At 44.3% G+C, this 17,722-nt stretch overlaps 1 protein-coding gene across 1 annotated transcript in view; it reads left to right on the top strand.

The window, feature by feature from the left end:
• The window catches only part of LOC141144788 (acyl-CoA dehydrogenase family member 11-like), a 182,386-nt gene that overhangs the window by 119,694 nt on the left and 44,970 nt on the right, over positions 1-17,722 (top strand). The window contains exons 8-9 of the mRNA XM_073630819.1: positions 3,911-4,005; positions 4,085-4,184. Coding sequence (XP_073486920.1) covers positions 3,911-4,005; positions 4,085-4,184 — 195 coding nt within the window. The remainder of the gene's footprint in view (positions 1-3,910; positions 4,006-4,084; positions 4,185-17,722) is intronic.

The raw sequence follows: 17,722 nt of genomic DNA, 5'->3' as shown, positions 1-17,722 counted from the left end.
CAGCCCTAGCCGGGTTAGAGCACAGGATTGCCGACATGATTGCCTCCATCCCTCAGGGTGGCAGGAAGCGTGACAGATCCCCCTCCTCAGAGTCTCCTAGTCTGGAGCAGGAATGGGTTGAGAATGGGGAAGAGCTGAAAGCTCAGGATTCGGTGGAGTGCCCGGCAGATAAGTCTGCTTCCGGGCAATCTTGACAAGAAGATATCCAGTCGATGTCTGCCTCTCAGTCGCAGAGGCTTTTGATCCTGACTCTGACCAAAATGGTTCGTTCTGCCTTTAAGTTGCCTCTTGCAGAGGTGACTGAGCCCCCCTGGACCTCTTTGAGATCTCTGAGACCTTTTCAGGTCGCACAGACTTTCCCGCTACAACCCCTGTTGGAACAGGTGGTGTATGCTGATTGGGAACATCCTGACAGGACTTTTTTGCCTCCTAAAATGTTTTCCCTTTTATATTCCATGGATGAAAAGTTTGTTAAAAAATGGAGCATGCCAGCCGTAGATGCAGCAGTCTCTTTCTTAAACAAGAACTTAACTTGTCCGGTAGATAACGCACAGGGCTTGAAAGACCTTGACAAGAAATTGGAGTTATTATTAAAGGCTTCCTTTTCTTTGGCCAGACTGCTGTTGCAGCAATTGGTATTTGCCAGTCCGTAAAGGATCAGGTCAAACAGACAGATGGGCCTAACCAGGAGGATGATCTGCCTGAAAGTCTGAAAGTAAGACAGATATTCCTCGAGCGCTGTGTTTTGCTGTTGATGCCTTAAAGGATTCAGTACAGCAGGTTTCTCGTCTGGCTCTCTTGTCTGTACATATGCGCAGACTTTTATGGCTTAAGAACTGGTCAGCCGAGCTTTCTTGTAAAAAGTTTGGCTTTGTATGAGTCTTCTAGAGAGGATGGTATCCTCCTTCGAGGCAATGCCCTATGCCCAGTTCCATTCCAGGCCTTTACAACAAGACATATTGTTGGCCTGGAACAGAGGAAGAAAAGCCCTGGATTATCCAATGTGTTTATCTCCTCAAGCATGCTTAAAGGGGTTGTAAAGGTAATTTTTTTTTACTTTAAAAATAACAAACATGTTATACTTACCTTCACTGTGCAGCTCGTTCTGCACAGAGTGGCCCCGAACCTGCTTTTCTGGGGTCCCTCGGCGGCTGTCTCAGCTCCTCCCCGCAATAACTAACCACCTTAATGCGAGCTCCCTCGCATGGTGGTTCGTTATTGCGGGCGCGCTCCCGTGATACAGCCGGCGGCTATAGCCGCTCGCTGTATCACTCGGCCCCGCCCCCGGCACGCCGCGTCATTAGATGTGATTGACAGCAGCGCGAGCCAATGGCTGCGCTGCTTTCAATCCATCCACTATAGCCAATCAGCGACCAGGCTGATCGGCTGAATGGAGGTCGGGAACGAGCAGGCGAGTTTTTGAGGTGTCAGGTAAGTAAAATGGGGGGGCTGGGGGCGGCGGTATTATCAAAAGTTTTTTCACCTTAATGCATAGAATGCATTAAGGTGAAAAAATTTATACCTTTACAACTCCTTTAAGCCTAAACAGGTGGTTGCAGGATCAGAACCTGCGAAAGGGAAAATCATTTCTCCCGGTAACTTGGAGAGTACTGGCTACAGATGCCAGTCACTCAGGCTGGGGAGAGACCCTAGATGGGCTCACAGCTTAGGGGAAATGATCAGGGACAGAGCAGACCCTGCCCATCAACGTCCTAGAATTAAGGGCCCTGCAGTCCTGAATGGTGGAGAGCGGATGAAGCAGGGGGAGAAGGATAAGACCGGTGGATGAAGATGCAGGAGAAGATGGAGGAAGACTGGAGGAAGAAGCGGAGAAGAAGAAGAAGATTTTTAATAAAAGACTTGTCAAAAACTGTCTACTGTATTTTTTAACACTACACTACTTTTTTTTTTAGTGAATGGGTAGGGGTACAATGTACCCCATACTCATTCACATGGGGGGGGCCGGGATCTGGGGACCCTCTTGTTAAAGGGGGCTTCCAGATTCCGATAAGCCCCCCACTCGCAAACCCCAACAACCACTGGGCAAGGGTTGTCGGGAAGAGGCCCTTGTCCCCATCAACATGGGAGCAAGGTGCTTTTGGGTGGGGGGCGCAGAGCCCCCCCTGCACCAAAGCACCCATTACCCCGTGTTGAAGGCATGCGGCCTGGTATGTTCGGGGGGGGGGGGAGGGGGAGCCGGCAATTTTTTTAATTTTACATTCAGCGGGTAGCACGCTGACAACTGATGACTCATCAGTTGTTAAGGACATGGCGGCCGGCTTCCCGGCCCCCTCCTTAGCAACCAGCTATATATAGCACCGCAAAAAGCACTGCAGAAACACTCAAAAGCAACATGCATAGATGTGAATCGATCCTTAGTGTGTTATTCCTAAGAATTACAGGCCTACAATATAAAACACCAAATTTCTATGCAAAACATTGTACCACTTTGAGCATTAAAAATCTGAAATAATCATACCGCTAGGGAGGTTAATGCTCCATTCACAGCTTTATCTAAACTCAAATCATGCAAAGTGGTAACTGTGTCTTCTGTAATCCACCTATGTGCTGGTATGATTCCACAGTCCAACCAGGAAAACTATCATGGTTATTGGTGTATTTTATTTTACATTTTACAATTAGGGTAAACATTCATAAAGTGATATTTTTACATATAAATATACCTTTTTGTATACACTGTACTTTACAAAAAAATAATTAATTACTGGGTGCCTCCATGACAATTAGATTGCAAAGCACACTGGGCTTTTAAATAAGAAATCCCAGTAATGCTTTTATGCTTGTTCATAACTAAAGCCAGGTACACAAGTACCGTAAATTGGCCAGTTTAGCAGGAACCAGCTGAGTTTCGATATGTGTGTACTGTTCTCAGCAGAAGCCGGTTCTTTGGCATTTTTCAAGCATTCAATCAGCGCTTGTAGCCAATGGCTGATGGCTCTGAACGGTGTACTCTGGTCCCCCCTGCCTGAATACAATAGCACAGCAGTAAAGATCCCTGCATCAAGTTTGTGTGGATGCCGGGATCTGTCCATTTTTATTTGTTCAACCCGCTGGTTGAACAAAAAAAAAACGTGTTTGTATACAGTGCATCCAGAAAGTATTCACACCACTTCACTTCTTCCACATTTTGTTATGTTACAGCCTTATTCCATAATGGATTAAATTCGTTATTTTCCTTTAAAATTCTACAAGCAATAAAGTATTGAGCGAAGGCTGTGAATACTTATGTACATGTGTTTTGTTTTTTTTTTATTTTTTATTTTTTTCGGTCTTTGTTTTTAATAGATTTGCAAAGATTTAAAACAAACTTCTTTCATATTGTCATTATGGGGTATTGTTTGTAGAATTTTGAGGAAAATAATGAATTTAATCAATTTTGGAATAAGGCTCTAACATAACAAAATGTGGAAAAAGTGAAGTGTGGTGAATACTTTACAACTGCACTGTACCTAGCTTAACTCGGGATGGATCTCATCGAGATCTGTCTCTGGGAAGCAAGTGAAAGTGAGTTATTCAGCTGTTTGTGTAGTTTGATCTTTCTGATCTACTGTAAGAAGTAACTGACCAGTCAGAACTATTATTTATGGAAAATCCCTTTATTTGAAGAGTAGAGAATGTAACAGCACAATGTTTTAGGAATGTATCCCCTCCATAAGGTAGTAATTCATCTGACCAAATGGTTACTTGTCCAAAGCATTGTACTGCTGCATTATTTGAACTAAGGGGATTTTCCATTTTCTTGGTGGTAGAAGGAGAGATTAGAACAGCGTGCCTGCCTGATCTTCAATATCATGTATCAATATGCCCTGTTTAGCTGTTAATGACTGATTATTTTAATAATATATATAAAGTCCTATACTTACAGAGGTTTTTTGTTTTGCAACATCAGATTTCTCCTGAAGGCCGTGGTGTGGCTTCAATTTCCAGTATGCTGAGCATCACTCGGATTCATAACACAATTTTTGCAGTAGCTGTAATGAGAAGGTATAAAATCTTAGCATTCCGTATATCTATAAACTGACTATATCTGTAAATTAATTTTAAACAAATATTTTAAATTCAGAGTAATCAACTTGGCACGAGAATATGCATCAAAGCGATTTGTGTTTGGCAGTCTGATAAAGGACCATCCACTTCATATTCAGACTATGGCACGGATGGAGGTGAGTGCCGTTGAATGTTGTAGATATAATAAAATATTGCATAATAAACGGGCATATCAAGGGGTATGAAGCTAAAAACACCTATTCCATAATAACATATTCTTATAGTATAGAGTTGCAATAATAGGTTTGTGAAGCAGTTGCTATTATTTTGTGTAAGAACTACTGCTAAAATTTGAACGGGTGCGAGGACTGCTGAATCACGTGACTGGATCTGGTAAAAGGTAAATACACAGATTATTTTTTTATACAGGGTACACAGAATAGGTAGGATGTAACAGGAAAGGAGAGGGAACGTGATTGGTCCCAGTGATCACTTGGTACCAAGGCCAATCACAGTGGCCCTGTGCCATGTTATAGCTGTGACCTTCCACAGTGATAAACAAAGGTTTCATAAATGAAAACTTTGAACAGTGTTACTAATTGCGTATACAGTCATTATTACTGTAATAAGCAATCAGAGTGTTAAAAAAAATCCATGATCATCTGCCCAGAGTAGTACATTGTCACTATGGTGACACTGCACGGCTCTGGTGACAATAAAAACAGTAAAAAAAATTATATTGTTTTTGTACATACTGTCACCAGAGCAAGAACAGTGTCACTATGGAGACCTTGTACCACTGTGGCAGTGATCATGTGCAATGGCTGGCTTCGCTGATCTTATTGTATGTCAGTGCTGCCAGCCATTATCTCTGATCACCACCACAGCAATACAATGTCTCCAGACCAGTGCTGTCAGTTATAATCCCTAATCACTGCTGCACCAGTCAGTGTCCCTTATCACCGCCACCCACTCGTAGCATATCTAATCACTGCCGCACCAGTCAGTGTCCTTAATCACTGCCGCACCAGTCAGTGTCCCTTAATCGCTGCAGCACCAGTCAGTGTCCCTAATAGCTGCCGCACCAGTCAGTGTCCTTAATCACTGCCGCACCAGTCAGTGTCCCTAATCTCTGCCGCACCAGTCAGTGTTCCTAATCACTGCCGCACCAGTCAGTGTCCCTAATCACTGCCGCACCAGTTAGTGTCCCTAATTAGTGTTGCACCAGTCATATTGTCCCTCATCACCACCACACCAGTTAGTGTACCTGATCATTGCCACACCAGTTATAGTGACCCTGATCACCGCCACACCAGCTACAGTGTCCCTGATCACCGCCACACCAGTTTCAGTGTCCATGATCACCGCCACACCAGTTTCAGTGTCCCTGATTACTGCCACAATAGTTAGTGTCCCTGATCACCACCACACAATTGCAGTGTTGTCTTTTCCTGCTGCCTGTACTCACACTGGCCTGTTTATTGACCATGTTTCTGCCTACTGCCTGGACCGATCCTTTGCTTGTTTGCTGACCATGTCTCTGCCTGTGCCCTGAACTGACCCATATGCACACCCCACTGACTACATTCCTGTGAGACACCAGGCCAGTGAACATGGGATTTCTGGGGGCAGTCATTAACCAGTAGGCTGAGCTTGCTTGGCTTATAGGAACTGGGACTGCTATAGGTGACACTACACTATATAGTATTCCCTGACCACTCATATAGAGATGACCATTCTAGTACATTGGTTTTGACACAATTGGTTAATTTGAGTGATACACAAGATACAATGTCCAGTACAAAATCAGCCCGGACAGTGAAAAAAGTCTCACACATGTGGTATTGCTGTACTCAGGAGGAGTAGCAGAATGTGTTTGTGGGTCGAAGTATGCCCATGCTGCATGTGAGAACTATCTTATTAAATTGCCACCTTTTGTGATTTGATTTTCGTTTATTTCTACAATTCTCCAAAAACTTGTGGCAATAAAACAAACTCTATAAAAGACTCACAATGCCTCTTAACCACTTCAGCCCTGGACCATTTGGCTGCCTAAGGACCAGAGGACTTTTTCCAATTTGGCACTGCGTCGCTTTAACTGCTAATTGCGCGGTCATGCAATGCTGTACCCAAACGAAATTTGCATCCTTTTCTTCCCACAAATAGAGCTTTCTTTTGATGGTATTTGATCACCTCTGCCGTTTTTATTTTTTGCGCTATAAACGGAAAAAGACCGAAAATTTTGAAAAAAATGATATTTTCTACTGTTTGTTATTAAAAAAATCCAATAAACTCAATTTTAGTGATACATTTAGGCCAAAATGTATTCTGCCACATGTCTTTGGTAAAAAAAAAATGTCAATAAGCGTATATTTATTGGTTGGCGCAAAAGTTATAGCGTCTACAAACTAGGGTACATTTTCTGGAATTTACACAGCTTTTAGTTTATGGCTGCCTATGTCATTTCTTGAGGTGCTAAAATGGCAGGGCAATACAAACCCCCCCCAAATGACCCCATTTTGGAAAGTAGACACCCCAAGGAAATTGCTGAGAGGCATGTTGAACCCATTGAATATTTATTTTTTTTGTCCCAAGTGATTGAATAATGACAAAAAAAAAAATATTTACAAAAAGTTGTAACTAAGTGATATATTGCTCACACAGGCCATGGGCCTATGTGGAATTGCACCCCAAAATACATTCAGCTGCTTCTCCTGAGTACGGGGATACCACATGTGTGGGACTTTTTGGGAGCCTAGCCGCGTACAGGGCCCCGAAAACCAAGCACCACCTTCAGGATTTCTAAGGGCGTAAAGTTGTGATTTCACGCCTCACTACCTATCACAGTTTTGAAGGCCATAAAATGCCCAGATGGCACAAAACCCCCCAAATGACCCCATTTTGGAAAGTAGACACCCCAAGCTATTTGCTGAGAGGCATGTTGAGTCCATGGAATATTTTATATTTTGACACAAGTTGCGGGAAAGTGACAATTTTTTTTTTTTTGCACAAAGTTGTCACTAAATGATATATTGCTCAAACATGCCATGGGCATATGTGGAATTACACCCCAAAATATATTCTGCTGCTTCTCTTGAGTACGGGGATACCACATGTGTGGGACTTTTTGGGAGCCTAGCTTCATACGGGGCCCCGAAATCCAATCACCGACTTCAGGATTTCCAAGGGCGTAAATTTTTGATTTCACTCCTCACTACCTATCACAGTTTCGAAGGCCATAAAATGCCAAGATAGCACAAAATGACCCCATTTTGGAAAGTAGACACCCCAAGCTATTTGCTGAGAGGCATGGTGAGTATTTTGCAGCTCTCATTTGTTTTTGAAAATGAAGAAAGACAAGAAAAATGTATTTTTTTTTTTTCTTTTTTCAATTTTCAAAAGTTTGTGACAAAAAGTGAGGACTGCAAAATACTCACTATACCTCTCAGCAAATAGCTTGGGGTGTCTATTTTGCAAAATGGGGTCATTTGGGGGGGGGGGGTTGTGCCATCTGGGCATTCCATGGCCTCCGAAACTGTGATAGGCAGTGAAGAGTGAAATCAAAAATTTACGCCCTTAGAAAGCCTGAAGGCGGTGCTTGGTTTTCGGGGTCCAGCACGCGGCTAGGCTCCCAAAAAGTCTAACACATGTGGTATCCCCGTACTCAGGAGAAGCAACAGAATTTATTTTGGGGTGTAATTTCACGTATTTCCATGGCATGTTTGAGCAATATATCATTTAGTGACAACTTTGTGCATAAAAAAAAAAAAATTTTTCTTTTTCCTGCAACTTGTGTCACAATATAAAATATTCCATGGATGCGACATGCCTCTCAGCAAATAGCTTGGGGTGTCTACTTTCCAAAATGGGGTCATTTGGGGGGTTTTGAACTGTCCTGGCATTTTATGCACAACATTTAGAAGCTTATGTCACACATCACCCACTCTTCTAACCACTTGAAGACAAAGCCCTTTCTGACACTTTTTGTTTACATGAAAAAAAAGCAAATGCCCTACAGATTAAAATGGTGGGTGTTTCATTTTTTTGTTCACACAGTAATTGCGCAGCGATTTTTCAAACGCATTTTTTGGGGAAAAAACACACTTTTTAAAATTTTAATGCACTAAAACACACTATATTGCCCAAATGTTTGATGAAATAAAAAAGATGATCTTAGGCCGAGTACATGGATACCAAACATGACATGCTTTAAAATTGCGCACAAACGTGCAGTGGCGACAAACTAGATACATTTTTAAAAGCCTTTAAAAGCCTTTACAGGTTACCACTTTAGATTTACAGAGGAGGTCTACTGCTAAAATTACTGCCCTCGATCTGACCTTTGCAGTGATACCTCACATGCATGGTACAATTGCTGTTTACATTTGACGCCAGACCGACGCTTGCGTTCGCCTTTGCGCGAGAGCAGGGGGGACAGGAGTGCTTTTTTTTTTCTTTATTATTTTTTTGATTTTTTTAATCTTATTTTTAAACTGTTCCTTTCATTTTTATGTTTTTTAATCATTTTTATTGTTATCTCAGGAAATGTAAATATCCCTTATGATAGCAATAGGTAGTGACAGGTACTCTTTTTTGAAAAAATTGGGGTCTATTAGACCCTAGATCTCTCCTCTGCCCTCAAAGCATCTGACCACACCAAGATCGGTGTGATAAAATGCTTTCCCAATTTCCCAATGGCGCTGTTTACAATTCCGGCGAAATCTAAGTCATGAAATGCTCATAGCTTCCGGTTTCTTAGGCCATAGAGATGTTTGGAGCCATTCTGGTCTCTGATCAGCTCTATGGTCAGCTGGCTGAATCACCGGCTGCATTTTCAGGTTCCCTGTTGGGACAGGAGAGCCAGAGAAACACATGGAAGACGGTGGTGGTGGTGGTGGGGGGGGGATTTCCCTCCCACTGCTTGTAAAAGCAGTCTAGAGGCTAATTAGCCGCTAGGATTGCTTTTACATGAAAGCCGACCGCTGGCTGAAAAGAATGATACCAAGATGATACCTAAACCTGCAGGCATCATTCTGGTATAACCACTCAAAGTCCAGCAACATACCAGTACGTTGCTGGTCCTTGTTGGGCATATATTGTAAACTTTTTTTTCATGCAGCCTGTGGGCTGAACGAAAAAAAGATATTGATCGGTGGGTATGCCCACCATTAGAATACCTCCCTTCATCCACTTCTAATGATGGGCATACATGCACCATTTATATATGCCGAAGCATGGGGGCATCCTCCCGCAAAAGGCAGGAGCAAATCGCTCCTCCACCCACTGCTGCCCCCACGCTTCGGCATATATGCTGAAGTATGTAACTGTGGTGGTGAAATCACCTCCAACAGCGCTGGAGTCACGGCTTTATATATCGTGGGAGCAAACGCTGTTGCTGTCAAGATAAATAAATCCGCGCTGCAACTGAATGGTGTACCTGCTAAGCAAATGATGGTTAACAAAAAAACAAAGTAACATTACAGTATAACAGTAATACTTACCATACCTGCTAAGCAAATACAAAAAAACATAGTAAAAAATAAAACATTTAACGCAACCTGTGCCTACCTAAAATATATATATGCCGAAGCATGGGGGCATCCTCCCGCAAAAGGCAGGAGCAAATCGCCACCCACTGCTGCCAACACGCTTTGGCATATATGCTGAAGTATGTAACTGTGGTGGTGAAATCACCTCCGACAGCACTGGAGTCACAGCTATATGTATCGTGGGAGGAAACGCTGTTGCTGTCAAGATAAATAGATCCGCTCTGCAGCTGAATGGCGTACCTGAAAACAATAAAATGGTTACCAACAAAACACAGTAAACAGTAAAGTATAAAAAAATTGCATATCTGAAAAGCAAACATGGTAAAACATAATAACAATAAAACATTGCATAATAGAATACAGTAAAAAAGAGCAGAACAATAGAGAGAGAATAGAGAGAGAGAGAACAATAAAACGACAACTATTTTTGTTTTTTTTATTTTATTTTTTTTTGTGTTTTTATTTTTTTTTATTTTTTTTACACTTTTTTTAGTAACTTTAACTTTTGTAACTGGTACCAGGTTTGGGTCTCTCAAAATGCGATGGCATCTTGGGAGATCCTGTGAAAGTGTGTCCTAGTCTGTGCAGTGCTGTACCCTACGCTAATACTCAACTAGTGTATGGTAGCGTTCAAAACATTCACCCATGCAAAGACCAGGATTGCCAGGACAGGAGGGACAATAACACCGGGTGTCACGCCTAAATCCGCGCTTGCTACAGACACGACATCTTTTTGGGGGGGCTCGTTGGGTAGGGGTACTCGGGAGGGCATAAGGAAAATGCTTCTCATGCAGCCGGCCTACTGCATTTGGTTGGGGATGGTGAGGTGGAGCACCGTCTGGATACAGAAGGGCTCTGACGATCTCTTCCTGGAATTTAAGGAAGGATCCAGTCTGTCCTGAAGCTCTGTATAGCACATGAGCGTTCAGCAAAGCCAGTTGAAATAAATAAACAGACACTTTTTTGTACCAGCGTCTGGCCTTACGGGCAACTAGGTACGGCGCCAACAACTGGTCGTTGAGGTCCACCCCTCCCATATTTTGGTTATATTCGCGGACACAGAGGGGTTTCTCCACAACACCAGTCGGCGTAGTAATTTAGGCCATCGTGTCTGCATGAAGGGAGGTGAGAACGAAAACATTCTTCTTATCCCTCCACTTCATAGCGAGCAAGCTATTACACTTCAAGCAGGCTCTCTCCCCCAGCCTAAGACGGGAATCTACAAGCCGCTGGGGAAAGCCCCGGCAATTAGGTTGCACGGTGCCACATGCTCCAATCTGCTGATCAAACAAGTGACTAAAAAGTGGCACGCTCGTGTAATAATTGTCCACGTACAAGTGGTACCCCTTTCCGAATAAGGGTGACACCAAGTCCCACACTATCTTGCCAGCGCTTCCTATGTAGTCAGGGCAGTTTGTCGGCTCTACGTGACTATCTTTGCCCTCGTAAACCATAGAACTACATGTATAGCCTGTGGCCCTGTCACAGAGCTTATACATCTTGACCCCGTATCTGGCACGCTTGTTGGGAAGGTACTGTTTGAATGACAAGCGGCCAGAAAACGTAATCAGGGACTCATCAATGCAGACAACTTGATGGGGAGTAAACAAGTCTGCAAAACGTTGGTTGAAGTGGTTTACGAGGGGCCGAATTTTGTAGAGCCGATCGTATTCAGGGTCTCCACGAGGACGACAGAGTTCATTGTCATTGAAGTGCATGAACCGCAAAATCTGCTCGTATCGTGCCCTGGCCATGGAAGCAGAGAACACGGGCATATGGTAAATTGGGTCAGTGGACCAATATGACCGCAACTTACCCTTTTTATTTATACCCATGTTGAGGGAAAGGCCCAGAAAGATCTTAAATTCGGAGACCGTAATTGGTCTCCAATCTCTGGCAAGGGAGGACTGGGGATTAGCGGCGATGTGTTGACCAGCGTACAAATTGCTTTGGTCCACAATAGATCTATAGAGATCTTCGGGGAAAAACAGCGAATAAAAATCCACTGGCGTAAAATCAACTGTTTCCACCTGAATTCCGGGTTGGCCAGTGAATGGGGGAAGTACGGGTGCTGCAGAAGTGGTGGGTTCCCAATTCGGATAGGCGAATGCAGCAGGAAGGGCACTATGGGCACGATGGGCCTGTCTTTGTCTACTTGGTGGCAGCGGGACACTACTTGTGCTTGCCACCTCGCCAGCTTGAACTGCTCTTATGGGACTCGCCACGTCACCACGTGATACTGCAGTGCTGGATGTATGACCAGAGTGTACTAGGCCGCTGGTGCTTGCCAGTTCACCAGAAGGAATATCGGCGCTAATACTTCTCTGCTCCATACGAGAGCCCTGCGGTTCTTGCACTTCAAGGACAGAAGAAGAAGATTGGGGTCTGGTACTCCTGACCTTGGCAGGGACCACAACTCCGTCGTCAGAGCTATCTGTCATGGCGCCGCTGTCCTCTACAGGATCGTATTCTGAATCTGACAGATGAGTGACTTCCTCTTTACTATCTGTCATGCTCAGAAACGTGTAGGCTTCTTCACTAGTATACCTTTGATTTGCCATTTTGGGCTCTAAATTTAGGGGTACACTAGTGAGACTCACAGGCAAAAAAAGCTCCTGACTGTCAGCGACTGTATCAAAACGCTACCAAAAAACTGTTAGCGATCGCAGGGATCAGGCCTGACTCTGCGAACGCTGCAGTTATGTGTGCTTAGTGTTTTGTAAGTGTCAGTGATCGATCGATACTGCACTTGGGTGGGCTGGGCAGGGCTGGGCCGAAGGGCAAAACGCAGGTGCTAGCAGGTATCTTGGCTGATCCCGCTAACACTGTGTTTTTTGGGATCCCTAAACTGCTGGGGATGCTAGTATAGATCTGATCGGATCAGATATCAATCCGTTCAGATACTATAAGCACTAAGGGAGGTGTATGCTGCGTGCGTGGGTGTCAGCGGTACTGGCGCTAACCTGGCGCTGCCTGGGGCGACGCAGACCTTATCTGACCCTAAGAAACTTAACTTATATCACCGCCGGGCAATTAGGGGGTTAAACCTTTATAAGGCCCCTTTCACACTGGGGCGGTTTGCAGGCGTTATTGCGCTAAAAATAGCGCCTGCAAACCGCCCCTAAACAGCCTCTGCTGTTTGTTCAGTGTGAGGGCTTTCACACTGAAGCGGTGCGCTGGCAGGAGAAGAAAAAATCTCCTGTCAGCCGCATCTTTGGAGCGGTGTATTCACCGCTCCTTCACCGCTCCTGCCCATTGAAATCAATGGGACAGCGCGGCTATACCGCGGCTATAGCCGCGCTATACGAGGGGTTTTAACCCTTTTTCGGCCACCAGCGGGGGGTTAAAACCACACCGCTAGCGGCCGAATACCGCGGTAAAACAGCGCTAAAAATAGCGTTGTTTTACCGCCGACGCCCCCTACCGCCCCAGTGTGAAAGGGGCCTTAGGTAATAAACGGCGGGTGCCCTAAAACTATAAAAAACAAACTAACTAACCAGCGTCACCCGTCAACACTTATAAGGTGATCGCTGGTGAAAGGGTTAACTAGGGGCAATCAGGGGGTTAAAACCTTTAGTAGGTAGTATATGGGGGGTCCCTGTCGCTATAAAACACTGACAGCGTACCTATATACTTACCTCCCTAACTAGTGTCACCTGTGTCACTAATACAGCGATCAGAAAAACGATCGCTTAGTGACACTGGCGGCAGGGGGTGATCAAGGGGTTAACCTTTATTAGGGGGGGTTAGGGGGGTACCCTGGACCAAAGGGGGGTACCCCAGACCTAAAGGGGGCTAACCTAACTGCCCTAACACTTATAACTGTCACAAATTGACACCAATGCAAAAAAAAACTGCTATTGGTGTCAGTGTGACAGGGGGGGGTGATGGGGGGTGAAAAGTGTGCCTGGCGTGTTCTACTGGAAGTGTAGTGTTGGTGCACTTACTTGGATGTCTTCTCTCCTCTGCGCCGGATCTAAAAGACTGGCTCGAGGAGGGATGACATCACTTCCTCTCCCTCTGTTTACATTACAGAGGGAGAGGAAGCATTTTCATTCGCCGGGAGCGATCGGGAGGGGGTGGCCACGAATGGATGGCCTCCCCCAAACCTCTGATCGCCCGGGAACAAATGGCGACCACCTCGGGCATCGGGGGGGTGTCCAATCGGACCCCCCGCCCGTGGAAGGCAGATCACGTGTATATACGTAATTCTGCCTGTCCGTGCCACCTTGCCGACGTACATCGGCGTGAGGCGGTCGTCAAGTGGTTAAAAATACCTTAGTGTGTTTATTCTCCAAAATGTGATGGGTAGTAAGAAAATTAAATGCGTAATTTATGTCCCTAGAATGCCTGAAGGAGCTTCCTTGGATTTTTTGGCAACTCTCCGTAACTAGGCTGTGAAAAAATCTCACACATGTAATATCACCATACTCAGGAGGAGTAGCAGAATTTATTTTGGGGTGTAATTATAAGTATGCCTATGATGTGTGTTAATAAGATATTTCTAATTGACAGCTTTGTGTAAAAAAAATACATTTTCAGACCAGACCAGACATTCTGTGCACTTCTTAGTAGAACAGTCCATAACATATGAAAACATTCAAAGAAAGTGAAGATCCCTTGTGACAAAAAAGGGGAACAAGTTCTTCTGTATTAGATGACGATATCCTCCACCACAGACACACAAATGTGCTTACCAGATTGGATGGACCTCTTTGTTATAGGAGGTCATATGCGCCTGTGTCTGCTAGGAGGTGGATGAGCACTCTGTAACCACAGATTGGATGGACCTCTTGTGATAGGAGGTCATATGCGCCTGTGTCTGCTAGGAGGTGGATGAGCACTCTGCAACCACTCCTCCTCACTGGGCACACACTCTCCACACTCACACTCCTTTACCACTTTTCTCTCTCAGTCCCAACACTTCCGGGCTTTAACACAATGGCCGCCGTCCATCCCATCTCATTCTCAGGGCACTTCCTCTAGTCACGTGACAAACCAGCAGGACGGGCGCTGGTTTCCTATAGTGTTCAGCTTGCATCCATGTGCTACTAGTTTGCGCTGATTGTTCCCTTCTATATAGAATGCTTCATCCTCATTTTAGTGGGATAGTACACTTACCAGAAAAAAAATACCATCTAGAAAAGATGGGTCAAAGCACGCTTAATTGTATAGGCAGCCTCCTCCAGTAACCAGAATCAGCCCGATCATCAATCACTCCAAACTTTCCAAGGAAGATAGAATACAGCCAAAATGTTCACTCCAATAAACTCAGCCCAGGCAATCCCTTGTTATATACAGGGTACAAAACACAAGAAACACGCCTAGGGGAAAACCGCATTCAAAACTCATCCTTTAATTTTAAATTGCACTTGCAATGGTTCAGTGTCAAGAGTTGTATTGAAATGCAGCTCAGTTTTGCCACATCAAAGATGGCCGCTAGACGTTTTCCCAAACTCCAAAGTGTGCTTTGACCTCTTTTTACTAGATGGTCATTTTCTCTCTTACTTACTCTCCCACTGCATTAGGGTAGAAGCATTCACACTTGGTGGTTGTGGTTCACTAATCATAAGAAAGAAAGTGTGCCGAAGATCTGGTCACGTAGACATCTGTTGTTTTTGTCTAATGTGGACTTTATATGCACAGTTTAAAGTTTTAAATGTATTTCTCACTTATTGTAATGATGTTATTTGTTGCATTTGCATAAGAAGGAAGTAAACTGAAGATTTGGTCACGTGGATATTTGGTCCCGTGAATATCTGTTACTTTCTTCTTATGTGGACTTTATATATACAGTTTGAATTTGAATTTAATTTACAATTCATTATATTTAATAATGATATTATTTATTACATTTTCTAATTTTTGGTTATAAATCTAGCGCTACACTTCCTAAATTTATGATTTTATATCTTGTATCAAGATATAGTGTTAACAGCTTCCCTTTTATGTGATTTATTATTTTCTCCTTAGGGGTTCTTTAAGTTTTATTAAGAAATTAGATGTGTAATTTATGCTCCTTGAAAGCCAAAAGGTGCTCCTTGGATTTTGGGCCCCTCTATGCATCTAGACTGTGAAAGTCTCTGATATATATTTATATATATATCGTGGCAGAGCAAGGCTCTGTCCCTATGAAAATGGGGTTAAAGTGGACACAGAGTCTGCATATCGGCTGAGAGCAGAGCTACAGAGCGTAAATTTGAAACAGAAAACTGCTCTGGCAGTTTTCTCCAGGTTTTGCTAGTTCCTTATGGGGCTCTGTAGTTTGGAGATCCTTCAGAGTCTTGGGTGGGACAGGATCTCCAACCCTGTGTCCGGGTCGTGGACAGCCAGCAGGGTGTGTGCCCAGGTGCACACAGCCCATATAACGAGGGGCTGGTGAGAGCAGAAAGAGAGTGGAGGAAGGTGGAGTTGGAGCAGTGGCTGCTAGTAAGTGTCTCTGTGTGAGAATAAATGCTGTGTGCATTGAAGGGCTTGAAGCTGTGTGCGTCCAAGGAGCCCAAAGCTGTGTGCGTTGAAAGGCTTGAAGCTGTGTGCGTTGAAGGGCTTGAAACTGTGTGCGTCCAGGGAGCCAAAAGCTGTGTGCGTTGAAGGGTTTCAAAGCTGTGTGCGTTGAAGGGCTTCAAAGCTGTGTGCGTCCAAGGAGCCAGAAGCTGTGTGCGTTGAAGCCTTTGAAGCTGTGTGCGGCCCAGGAGCCTAAGACTGTGTGCATCCAAGCAGCTCGTTTGAGGGGCCTGTACCTATAGCAGCATTACTGCTGAAGAGTAGCCATTTGGGCTAGCATTTTCATTTGGATTTTGTGGATTTAATTGAAGCTTGGACCCGTTTGGGATTCCTGGATGGACTTTTGTTTTGTTTTTCCCTTTAATAAACGTGGGCTACCAGGCCCTTAATATAAATGCCTATCTGATGTGGACTCACTGCACCAAAAGGCATCTATCCACTTGAGCTGAACAATCCCCAATGTCACAATATATATATAACTGTGTAAATTTGTTGTCCCTCTAAAATAACTCAACACACAGCCATTAATGTCTACACCGCTTACAACAAAAGTGAGTACACTCCAAGTGAAAATGTCCAAATTGGGCCCAAAGTGCCATTATTTTCCAGCACTGCCTTAACTCTCTTGGGCATGGAGTTCACCAGAGCTTTACAGGTTGCCACTGTGGAGCTGGTGGATGTTAGAGACTTTGCACTCCTCCACCTTCCATTGAGGATGCCCCACAGTTGCTCAATAGGGTTTAGGTCTGGAGACATGCTTGGCCAGTCCATCACCTTTACCCTCAGCTCCTTTAGCAAGGCAGTGGTCGTCTTGGAGGTATGTTTGGGGTCATTATCATGTTGGAATACTGCCCTGCGACCCAGTCTCTGAAGGGAGGGGATCATGCTCTGTTTCAGTATGTCACAGTACATGTTGGCATTCATGGTTCCCTCAATGAACTGTAGCTCCCCAGTGTCGGCAGCACTCATGCAGCCCCAGACCATGACACTCCCACCACCATGCTTCACTGTAGGCAAGACACACTTGTCTTTGTACTCCTCACCTGGTTGACGCCACACATGCTTGACACCTTCTGAACCAAATAAATTTATCTTGGTCTCATCAGACCACAGGACATGGTTCCTGTAATCCATGTCCTTCGTCTGCTTGTCTTCAGCAAACTGTTTGCATGCTTTCTTGTGCATCATCTTTAGAAGTGGCTTCCTTCTGGGACAACATCCATGCAGACCAATTTAATTCAGTGTGACCTGTGATAACTGAGCAAAGTAAACTGTGTGTTACTCTGCTTCAGTTTATGAAGAAAAAGGAGTGGGAGGGAATTAAAAAATAATGCATGTCTCTTAGGCCAGTGCACAAGATATGTAAATCACCTGTCACTCACAGCAAAGGGGGGTATTTGACAAAGTTTTTCTCTGTTTGTCAAGATTTATCTCACTGAACAATAAAAGAGGATTGCTCAGAGCTGGATTAACTCTTTGTGGTAAAACTGGGCTCAAGTGATAGGAAATCTTATACTCTACATTATGACATAAAAAAAAATAAAAAATTTGGGTTTACATCCACTTTAACCACTTCCCGCCCGCCGGCCATCATCCTTGACTTTGTGCGGGTATAACTGAATGATGCCTGCAGCTACAGGCATCATTCAGATATCTGCTTT

Source organism: Aquarana catesbeiana, linkage group LG01, assembly GCF_042186555.1.
Source record: "Aquarana catesbeiana isolate 2022-GZ linkage group LG01, ASM4218655v1, whole genome shotgun sequence".
In the NCBI taxonomy this organism is placed as follows: domain Eukaryota; kingdom Metazoa; phylum Chordata; class Amphibia; order Anura; family Ranidae; genus Aquarana; species Aquarana catesbeiana.
The sequence above is the reverse complement of the archived record's forward strand: the minus strand, read 5'-3'. Positions and strand labels throughout refer to the sequence as shown.